Source organism: Magnolia sinica, chromosome 13, assembly GCF_029962835.1.
Source record: "Magnolia sinica isolate HGM2019 chromosome 13, MsV1, whole genome shotgun sequence".
Lineage (NCBI taxonomy): Eukaryota > Viridiplantae > Streptophyta > Magnoliopsida > Magnoliales > Magnoliaceae > Magnolia > Magnolia sinica.
In genome coordinates, this window is record NC_080585.1 from 9,721,292 (window position 1) to 9,732,905 (window position 11,614).

Here is an 11,614-nt window from a genome sequence, read left to right on the forward strand (position 1 = left end):
AAGGTGGACCCTATGCAAAACAAATGGTGGGCGTAAACTTTTTCCTACGGTTTCTGACCAAATTTTTGGATAAGAGGATAATTGGCATTTATGGTGCAAAATTTAAGAAGAAATGCTACACTACTCTTTATCTATAAATTATGATGCTTCCAGTTCCATCGGAGCACTTAGGCCGTCCAGTCGATCATTGTGAACTGCCCATTAAAATCATAACACATTTCATGGGCTACACGCAAAAATCTCCTTGATCGGGGACAATCCAATCAATCATTGATTTCGCCTTATTTTCTATACCTATTCATTTTTTAGCCATCAATGGGATGATTAAAATTGTCTAACAAAACTGATTCTTTAGATTCATAAGAAATACATTATAGGCCTACCAAATATATGGATCAAATTGTTGATTGGACCAGTGTAAATTATCTTGACCGTCCGTGTTAATGACCATTGATCAAACGTTTTGTATTTGTCCGATCAGTGTGATGTTTGCATGGTAGGCCCTGAAATGCACATTAAAACCCGAGGAACATTCTACATCAATGGATTGATCTGTCCAAGTGCACCAGTGCAACTAGGAGCATGAGTATCCTCTTGAGGGCAATGGAGCATCTCTCACGATTAAAGTAAGCCATGTGGGTGGGCCCACACATCTCTAATTTTTTAAAAATGCGTAAATATTACTTTGAATGCAATAATAATCAAAAAGGTCAAGCTGATGGTATGTTTCTACATGTTAAGGTAAATTTTGAAAAATGCGTAAATAATACTTCGAATGCAATGATAATCAGAAAGGTCAAGCTGATGGTATGTTCCTACATGTTAAGGTAAAAGACATCCAATTTCCTACCACCCACCATGATGTCTGAACCACGTCTACTCCGTCTATCAGTTTTGTCGTATCATGCGGGGAAGTAGAGACTAAAAATAAATCAAGCAGATCCAAAAACTCATACAGGCCACGCCAAATTAAAAAAGAAAAAAGAAAAAAAAGTGGGATGGAAACACCAACCATTTAAAAATTAGTTGGGTTACCAATGATGTTAATATGCCATCTAGGCCGTTGATAATTCTAGTCTCACAAAGGTGAATGGAAAACAGAAATGTCGTCCTGAACTAAAACGTGCGCACCCCTGGAAGGTTATGGTAGGTGTTTAGCCCCATCCGCTTAAGCCGTGCTTATAGTGCCTCCCATTAGCCCCAACTGCTTAAGCCGTGCTTATGGTGCCTCCCATCCCAGCATGAGCTGACGAAACTGATGGATAGTACGGATGTCCCAGATATTAAGGTGGGTCCAAACAACATCGGGTGATCAACTCCCCAAGAAACTCCCAACCTCGAGGATATCCATTGCGCACAGCCTAGTTCTGTGTAACTAGGGCCAATGGGAACCAGCTCTTGGCTTGAAATCTAGCCAAAGAGTGTACTGAAACATGCACCGTGCTGCAAGTCACACCCAGTTTGTCCATCTTGAGGATCCCACCATGCTCTGTCACAAGACTCGCTTACCCACTCAAAAGGCATGCAAACAATTTTTCGTCTCCATCACCTGGTTTTGTTAACCGTGGCCCACCTATTTTGTTAATCAGCCTGATTTTTTTTTGGAGAGCATCCACGTCTACACTTTGATACACCACCTGAAAAGCTACAGTGGTGCACCCATATAGGAACCACCTTTTTTATTCTCCTTGCAAGGAGATACACCTGAAAAGCTACGGTGGTGCACCCACATATAGGACCCACCTTTTTATTCTCCTTGCAGGGACGGCAGTAGAAGTGATTGGTGTTGTGACTAGGGCAGAAACAATCCACACAGCATTTGGAGAAACAAAGAAATTGCATCTGCATTGAGACAAGATATTCACTTTAATTCAGCTGAGCAAATGCATAAACAGACGTTAGGAAGGTGACATATGGACTGAGGGAGGCTTTTTCCATGCACACTCAAATGCAAGAGAACGACTAACCGCCACATCTGTAAAGAGTCCCTCCATTCTCTTCCTCTTTATTCATTACAAGGGCACATTCTCATACATTTCTCGCATGAGACGACAAGATCTGAAAGACGAATTATCCAAGCGTTTTGTGTATGTGGTTGGATGCATATATCAAACCCAAATAGCTAAATGATAAACAAAGCAGAGCTCAGCCAAACAACATCCGTCCAACTCCTACTTCCGATGCACTTTTCAGTACAACTGCTAAAAGTGGATGGATTGCCATGAAAAATAAAAAACCAAGAAAGAAAATAAATGGGAAACAGAACAAAAATTAATAACAGACGAACAAAGCATGTAAATACTTACCAATCCAGTTGGTGAACCATGACAACCCAAGAGAGGACTCCTATCCCTTTCAAAACTAGTAGCAAAGTATCCTTCACTGATCTAACCCCATATTTTCCCAAACATGAAACAAATGACCCATGATGATAATAATAATAATAATAATAACACTAGATTAAAAAAAGAAAAAAGAAAAAAAAGAATCACCAAAACTTTTTTGAGTCCTCCCCTCACTCCCACCTCTACCCTTCTCTCTTTCCATATATAGATTGTGACAATAGGAGAACCAAAAAAAAAAAAGAAAGGAAAGAAAAGAAAGACGCCCCTTCAATCATTCACTGCTCTTGATCTGCATACAATCTATTCCAGAGCAACACTACTGTTGCTTACACTCAGGAGGCCGCTCACCTCCTTCCCCAAGTTGGGCTGCGCTTTTCTGCAATTTCAACCACAGAAATACAGTAACAAGGATATTACATTCATACACAGCTAAAGAGTTTCCTTGTAAGACTACTTGAGGTCAAAAGAAACCAAAGAAAGGAAAATGTACAAAGAAGAAACAAGTGTATATCATACCTTCTGTCTACCTGCCCCCTGCTGGAATATTTGACAACAAGGTAATGGAGAGCTGATTAGAATCTACCATTCCAAAGAAAATTTTCAGTGCAACTAGGAACTAATAACACGAGTTTACCTTCTTCCTGCTCTTGCCCTCGTCTTCATCTTCATCTTCGTCATCCTCATCCTCTTCATCGTCCTCATCATCCTCCTCATCTTCATCCTCCTCCCCATCTTCATCCTCGTCATCATCCTCCCCTTCTATGTCTTCAAAGTCCTCCGCTTGAACAGCCTCACCCGTGAACCATGAAACCGCATGGGGAATGATTTTATCCCTAATAGTTGACCTGTACAAGGAAAAACACCCATCAACATCGGGTTCCACTAAGTAAATGATGAGAAGACCCTGCACCCTCCAAAATGATCAAAAGCCCACGGCTCTAAAAGTACATTTTGATCATTCAAAAGGCATTCACCATCATTAGTTAGAAAGGAACGAGGCTTTTGCAATGAATGAAGTAGGCAAGAAACATATGAATAATGCAATGGAAAGAACATGTACCCAACATCATAATCCTGCTCCATTTGATTCTGAAGCTGCTCAGCCTGTTAAAAAGAAATCACAGGAGATGATCAGCAACTAAGGAATAGCAGTCAAATTGCTCTTCCGTGCAGTGACATTGAACTTACTGTCTCTTCATCAATATCATCATCATCATCCGGGACTTGCGGTGGATTGAAGAAGTTGAAGAAACTATCACATTGTTCAGTTTTTGTGATGGGCTTGGCATTCTTTGATCCCTTCTTTGGCTTCTTTTTCAGAACCTTCTGTGTTAGGCTCTTTCCAGGATACCATTCAATCTCCGTCCTATATGTACCCCAACCAAATTCCACATCATGCAAGAAATAAAATTGAACTAAATTAAATACAATATGAAGAAGAAGACCAACTAGTAGAATTTCTTAGTCATGGAAAGTGATGAGCAATAACAGTACCCTATGGCCTTCTCGAGAATAGGTTCATCATCGTCAATCATGTGATATGTCTTTGTTAGAACAGTGTTCTTGAAGTATGGGTTAGGATCAAAGAAGAATTCGAGCTTGAAGCCCTTGGGATCATTAATTCTGAACCACTTGATATCTTTGAGATACTTGAGAGCCCCTTCATCGCGCTCAGAAATCTGAAATGAGAAACAAGGAAAGCATAAGAACCATACTAGAAAGAAAGAAAAAGAAAAAGAAAACACGAGTTGGTGAAACATCATTTTTTGAGTCATTTACCTCCTCACCAACCACTTCGTTGGTTTTCATTGCAGTGAGCCAAAAATCTGGTACTCCTTTCTCTGAAAAAACAACACACAATAAGCATCCTAAACAAAGTATTTACAATAAATTGGAGCACTCAAGGTTTGTTAAATACCTTCTATAGCTTTATCCTCTGTAGGTGTTCCCTCTGCAGGTTCATTTGTGACACCTTCCACTTCAACAACACCGTTCACAATTTCATACCTCTGCAAAATTTCCGAAATTAAAGGAATAGTTAAGCAAAATACAAGAAAATACTGCATAATATACTCAGATCAGAGGCAAATTAATGGTGCCTGCAAGTCTACAACTAGCATATCAGCATGGCAAGTGGCAAAAAATAGTAAAATAACCCATGCCACAGAAAATTGGACAATACAAATGCTTAATGGAAAAACTTGCATAAGCTTAACAGGAAAACTTGTATGCAGCAATGTTACCTAAACCTTTTTTTTTCACTAGAGATTTTTTCTTTTTGTTTTGAAAGATACTGATTCATTGAGAGCCAAAGGAAAACAGTGGAGAATGTACAAAACTGAGATCAATTGTGAGAGATGATCCTACTGTTAACCCTCAACGCCCAGAGCAACACAAAAAGCTACCTAAACTAAGTAATACTTGCTGTGTGCAACACAGCATAATGTGTTAATCACCCATGTGCTACTGTATCAGGTAAAACAATTAACTCGATATGGCAAAACAAACCATGTTCAGAAAGTGTCTTTTCAATAAACAAATAAAAATGATACCTTTGCATACAATGGATCATACATCTTCTGGTACTTAGCTTCAAGTGCCGCTCTCTCCTCAAAAAATTTTGCCTCCAGCTCATCATGTTGGCTCTGCAAATTGAGAAACCATTACAAGATTCAAAACTCGAATCTTCTCTCAAGTACATCCATCATAAGCAGGGAGAAACATGCAGAGGTTTGACATGGTCAGATACTCGTGACTGTGAAACTAAGTTGAAGGAAAGCAAGAAAGAAAAAACATCCTAGAAATGAAACAAGCATTGATTATATTCTGAGAACCAGGAAAACGCCAAGCAACAGACATTGAAGACATTAAACATAATAGGAATTCTGAATAGCAATACAACTGAGCAAGTGAACAATGCCTTTGTGCAGTTCCACCACATCACCAAGTGCTACTTAAAGAGTGCATCAAAATAAATGCAGATCAGAAAAACAAGAACAGAGATTTAACAAAGTCAAGAATAAGTATCCTACAGAACTGCTGGAAGAAAAGGACCTTTGTTCATAATTTTTCTTTCCAGCTTAAAATTAACAAACAGAAAATCAATTGCAGTTTGCATAAGAAGGTTAGTTAGATTCTTCTAGTAGTATCCGAGAGGGGCCTCAATATTTATGAGAATTTGTAGAAATTGGAAGTGAATAGTGACCTCAAGATGAGCCAAATGAATGAACAAATGTTAACATAGAAGCCATTGGACCAGTAGAGAAATCTTAAAAGAATGTAAACCTACTTTATTTGGTGTTGCGTGGTACCCTTTGACTAACCACAGGGCACCCTGAGTCAACTTTGTAGAATTACTGAAACACCTCCAAATAAAAGGGAAAGGTCAACATGTCATTGGCGTTTTGCACTGTCAAATATGAACCAGTTGAATCAGCACCGTGTCTGGGGTTCTCACAAAGCTCGCCTTGCATGGATGACTAAGATGTAATGAGTTTATATAAATTTCCTACTACACCAGTGCAGTTTGAGCCATCTTTGCAATGTGAGAAATGCAATCAACCAAACACAGCCATGTGTGAAAAGCCGACTATGTGTGGCAACCTTGCCATGTTGCCAACAACAATGAAGGACTAACAATGATATACCATGACACCAATTGAACGTGCTTCTGCCCATGTATGAATGCACACATAAATATAAATGCATATGATCAACCTACTCATCATACATTCATTCTTATTCATCTAAACAGATCATCCAATATACCACAAAATGAATGGAAAAAAACATGGTGTGCCGTAACAGCTGTTACAGGGCAATAAAAGTCATTACGTAAAGGAAACGGTGGCAACTGTTACACGTTACAAGGTCGTAACGGCCATTACAAAGAAAAAAAAAAGACCCATAAGAGCCCGTTGCACACCCGTAACAGCCCTGTAACAGTCCATTACAACGCCAATACAGGTTTTTTGGATTTTTTTTTTCCAATTAAAAAATTGAGACCATGAAGGCCATTACTAGGGCCGTAACAGCCACTACAGCCTGTATCATAAAGGTAACGGTGGTGGCCATTATAGCCACCTTTACTGTTCTAGAATACCTTGATGAGAAAGTAATCCACTGGATTTGTATCATACCTTCCAAAACCACAATTGAGAGCTGCAATGGACCCAACCCTATTTTAATTAGTCCACATCGATCTTCGGGACCTGTTTGGAGATCAGGCCAGGTTTCGGTCCACATTATGGACCCAGTTAAAAAGGTAGAGTCCAGATTGGTTCCATCATCTTGGACCAGTTAGAATTGGGTCAGGCCTAGATAATTTATTAGTAATGTAATGTCCTAAATTCACATTCTATATTCCACTCATAGAATGAGGTTTGCTAAGCCATGTGCATGTGTGAGAGCTCATTTACACACAATGAATGTGTCAAAGTGGCACACATGCGAGAGACCTAATCCATCCATCGGTTTGGGCCCAATAATGAAAATGCCCTCACTCAACCTTACCAGACCCCAAACCCCAACACGATTGGATCCAGGGTCCTCAAAAACGAGGTACAGGTATTCTAGGACTGGACCCAAGAAAGCATGATTTGGATGCACAGGTGACTCAGATCACAAATCATCAGTTTGATCAAACAGAAACAGCAAATACTAGTGATGCTCTCCTGCATTCAAAATGAGGAAGTGGACCTCAAATTGCAGTGAAGTTCCTTCCATTCCCAACCCAAAAGCAAGTCGGTGCCCAAACCCTCAGTATGTAAGGCAATTACACTCACTGAATTAGGCTAGAAATTGCAATTCAAATCAATAGAAATCCAAACGGACCCCAACTAGACTGCTTACAAACCAGATTCAGCAAATAGCGATACCATATCCAAAACGCACGGATTCATGCATGCCAAACATAATCGCATCAGATAACTACGAAAATGGCAACAGGCATGAAAACACAAAGACTTCGAATTCCAAAACCCTAAAGAAAAGATCGCGATAATTACAAAAGCCACCACTACAAGCGAGACCGAAACCCTAGAAAGGAAGAACAGACCTGGATCTCGCGGAGGACCTCGACACGCTTCCTGACCTTCGGAGATAGAGTCTCAAGGACGTCCGAGTGCTGCCCCGCCAAGTGCTGCAGCTTGTTCTAGAAAAAAAAGTCAGGAAACAAAACCCTAGACTTTTGATAGAACCGTACCAAAAAGGATAAGGAATGAAGAGTTACCTTAAGAGCGTTAACGAGGCCCGCTCGATCCTCGGCGCTGAGAGCTGCAAGAAGAGTAACGAAAGATCAGAGCCGTTTACATATATGCATGTATGCATGGATGGATGGATGGATGGAAATGATGACGAGGAAGTGCGGAAGCAGTCTAGACCTGCGGCGGCGGCAGGAAGGGAGGAGCCAAGATCGGAGACGTTGATGTCGCCTTGCTGCTTGCTCATGTTGGTGGTGAGTATTCGAGCAGAGAAGCTTCCCTTCTTTGGATTTTCACTTTTCTGCTGAGAAAAGAGAGAATAGGTGGAGAATGCTATGAGAGGGGAAGAAAACCCTAGAAGAGAGAGAGGGAGAGGAAGCGAGTTTGCTTAAATACGCCGGGAGAACTGATTGCCTACAAGCAACTGTACCGAAACTTGTGGTACAGTGTCATCTTTTACACCAACACATTAACTTTTTAGGAAATCAGTACCGTGAAAAATACAGGTCCCACCATGATTATGATAGTTCTTGAATATTAGATTAATAAATTTTTAAGCGGGTCAAGGGTGGATATTAAATTAACTGTCGGTTTTATGTTGATTCTAATAGTGTGGCCCAATTGATAATCCGAACTTGATTATATATATTCTTTGTGATCTTTATTGTGGTTACTGAGATTTTAATGGTACAGATTTTCTATAGAAGCGGAATTATGATGGTAGAGGCGGTAAGGTACCAGAAGTTGTGTACCTTGACTGTAGGAGATGAGTTCTTATACGGCGGATGGGCGTGGATGCCCGTAGCGCGCGCTCTCTGCTCTGTTGAGGAACTAGAATGGGGCTCGCGCGAGTGAGATTGGAGAATGGGCCCCCTCGTGCACGTGCGTGCTCAGAGCACGTTAGAGGAATCTGATTCGTTGAAAATGTATTAATTTAAAAAAAAAAAAAATCCCGTAGCATGCGATGTGTAAGATGAAGTTGTATGTTGAGAGTGGACCGTTGATTTATTTCTTGACCTTCCTTTTTTGTCCTACGAATGAGATCGTCTGATGGGTGGGGGCCTACTTTGGTGTAATGTCCTGATGAATGGTCCAGGTTCTTCACACCTGCTTCGTGTAGCAACTCCTCCGCGGGTCCCTTCATATCACTCGCGCGAGTCCTGCAAGCAGCGCTAGTTTCGTAATTTTGTTCGCAGGAAAAGGTAGGTGCAGCTCGGGAGCGCTGAAATTGTGCTCCTCAGCTCTTGGGAGGCGCGAGAACAGTAAAACTGTCAGTAGTGGGACCCACCGAAATGCCACGGGCTGGACGGACCGTCATTGTTCACCGCGACTTTTAACTCTTTTGAAAGGGCTTTATTTTATTTTTTTTTTTAATACCATGGCCCCCCGGTGGTGGGACCCACCACTTGACAAGCCCTAAACACGATACGGTCGCGCAAAGTCTAAAAAAATGGCAGTAGAATTTCAAATGCCCCGAGGTCTATCGTGCCAACCAGTTCAAACATGTACCATATCCAAGCAGCTTATCAGGTGGGACCCTACTGTATCCATCATTCGGCTGAAACTCAAGCCGATCTGTGTGCAAAGCAAGTGGACGTTGGAATAAATAGACCAACTGTCGACTGGACGGACCTGATCTTTTTAACCATGTACATCTGCATGGTCGTTCCTGCGTGATGAGCGGTTGGGATGCATCACACGTGTGACGTATGGCTTAGGAAGTGCACTGCTAGATGCCTCCCCATCTCCGTATCGATCCCATTTCGGGTCTCATTTTTACATTACGTGATCACTATGGTGTGGCCCACATATTTCACGGATCAGATATCCAACGCATCTGACAATACGTTGGGAAAAAAAAAGGGTTGTATGGAAAGTTCACGTACAGCCGTTGTATGCTATCATTTCAATCCGCCCAGGGTCCAGCCTGTTTTATACGCCCAGAGGAATTATGTGAAATCTTTGCCTTTCAACGGTACGTTGCGAGCTTTCTACTCCCGCAGGTGCGGCCCGTGATTCAGTGACATATACCACTGATGTACGTTGATTCCACCCTGGACGGACCACGACCCAAGAACTTGCACCCTCAGATTTATATCCTCGAAATGCAGGGTTGAGAAGCGAAACACTACAATGGTTTAGATTCAATTGAAGAATGTCCTTCTATTGTAGCTTGGATCTTGAGATTTTTCTGGAATATTGAAATTTGAGCCATACAATGGTCTTTTAATAAGATTCATTGAATGTGAATTAATGTCTAAAAGAATTTAGTATAATCTTGATTTAAAAATATATGCACTTATAAGATGCAAGCCTTTAATAAAAATGGCTAACATCATTTGACTTTAAAAAAATATATTTAATTTTCAAATTAGGACTAGTCTCAAATGACACATTTTTTATTGGCTCACGTCAGGAATCTAGTTGTATGGATAGGGATTGCATGCTAACCCCTGACATCACTACTTGTTGGTGCTTTGTTAGGCCTGCATAATGTATGTATTTTATGTATACTGTTCATCCATTTTACCAACCAATGAGGTCAAAAATGAATTTTATCCAAATCTTGGACTATATCATAAGAAAACAATGGTGATTAAATGCCCACTGTTAAAAAATTATCGAATGCCATAAAATTTTGGTTTACACTGATATTTGTGTTTTCCCTTCATCCAATAATTATGGCCTGATCAGCAGGTTGGATGGCAAATAAACCTTAAAGTAGCCCTAAGAAGTCTTTAATGAAAAGCATTCAATCACAACCATTTTCAGTGGTGTGGTCCACCTCAGATTTGTATCTGGCTCATTTTTGAGCTCATGTCCTAAACTGAGCCAGAAAAATGAAAGGATGGGGTGGATAGAACACACATCACGGTAGGGCCTACAGAGCACCAATCAATAGCGACCCAATCAACATCCGGTTGCAGGAGACATGTCCTTAATACCAGATCATTTCATTACCATGTTAGGGCTCACCAAATACACAAATCGAATGGCATATAATCAAACTTAGGGCTGATATTGGAGCATGCCATCATCATGGTGGATCTCATACAATGCACGGCTTAGATGGCACATCCACAACAAAGTGGAGCCTGCCATAGAAAATAATGGACAGCCAAAAGAAAAAAGAAAAAAGAACTCCCAATTCACGTGGTGACCCATGACGGCTGGATTGCCCTTGTTTTTAGGACAACCCTCTGGAAAGGTTGGAAGCCATGAAGTCACAGCATCAGTAGGTCCCACAGGGCCAAGGAAGGACTTTCCTGAGGAAACCCACCTATTACCTTTTTTATTTATAGATTTTAAATATAAAACTTTCAAATCTTACCTTGTGTCCAGGTGGGGCCCAAACAAATGACGCCCAGGGCATATGCTGCTTTTATCAAGGCGGGAAGACTAAAAAAGTATAAAAACTGCACTATTTTGCAATTTATAGGCGGGAGGTTTGGGGTGTTAGTGGGACTGGGACCTATGATGGACAGATTATATTTTAAAAAGTCACACTCATTGGAAAATCCCATTAAACACCAACCACACAACCCACTCTTACCTAGCCATGGTCCCACATACGCCTGTCTGGCCAGCTTGCTGCTCTTTATTCTGCCTAACCAACAGTGGGGCCACCAGCAATGTGTGCGTGATATCCGGAGTGGGCCTTCCCATTGTTTCAGGTAGCACTATGGCTATTAGGCTGATCTGATCATCTGAACCATTTATACAGACCAGGACCACCATAAGAAACTTACCAAACAAGTGATTGTGTCCACCACCATCTTTAGACTGATTCAGAAGAAGAAAATTTTCTTGGCTGGTGTTCAAGTTTGGTTTTGTTTGGTGGCATGGATTTGAAATAAAATTACATCAAATCAGGTGGATTTTTAAAAAGAGTTCTTGGGGTCATTTCTCAAATCCAAATCCTTCCAATTCCTTACTAACAAACGACTAGAAAATGGGCAAATCTCTTCAACTCTATGCTACCAAACAAGCCATAAATTTTGAAGGTCAGGATCCTCACGTAAAAGCCTTTTCATGGGACGATATCTTATTTATGTTAGTAATGACAAT

General features: G+C 40.8%; 1 protein-coding gene across 4 annotated transcripts; it reads right to left on the reverse strand.

The window, feature by feature from the left end:
* Positions 1-2,271: 2,271 nt before the first annotated feature.
* Positions 2,272-7,915, reverse strand: LOC131222737 (nucleosome assembly protein 1;1-like). Of its 4 annotated transcripts, none has more exons than XM_058217912.1 (12): positions 7,727-7,915; positions 7,576-7,619; positions 7,402-7,497; positions 4,898-4,990; positions 4,264-4,354; positions 4,125-4,186; positions 3,840-4,024; positions 3,534-3,711; positions 3,406-3,449; positions 2,980-3,190; positions 2,862-2,879; positions 2,272-2,721 (listed from the first exon to the last, which is right to left on the reverse strand). In XM_058217912.1, exons 1-12 carry the CDS (start codon positions 7,791-7,793, stop codon positions 2,662-2,664), a joined length of 1,149 nt encoding a protein of 382 aa, XP_058073895.1. In that variant the 5' UTR covers positions 7,794-7,915; the 3' UTR covers positions 2,272-2,661. The 4 variants fall into 4 exon arrangements, with proteins under 4 accessions (XP_058073895.1, XP_058073896.1, XP_058073897.1 ...); XM_058217913.1 differs by having other exon boundaries at positions 2,862-2,882; positions 7,402-7,491; positions 7,727-7,914; XM_058217914.1 differs by having other exon boundaries at positions 2,862-2,882; positions 7,402-7,485; positions 7,727-7,913.
* Positions 7,916-11,614: the final 3,699 nt, after the last annotated feature.

What these genes read in the sequence shown, in the direction of transcription:
- LOC131222737 (XM_058217911.1), bottom strand. Translation starts at nt 7,793, where the DNA reads ATGAGCAAGCAGCAAGGCGACATCAACGTCTCCGATCTTGGCTCCTCC. An exon ending in GCCTCGTTAACGCTCTTAAG is followed by an intron (nt 7,498 to 7,575) that starts GTAACTCTTCAT and finishes TTTTTTTTCTAG; the next exon opens with AACAAGCTGCAGCACTTGGC. An exon ending in AGGTCCTCCGCGAGATCCAG is followed by an intron (nt 4,991 to 7,401) that starts GTCTGTTCTTCC and finishes CTCAATTTGCAG; the next exon opens with AGCCAACATGATGAGCTGGA.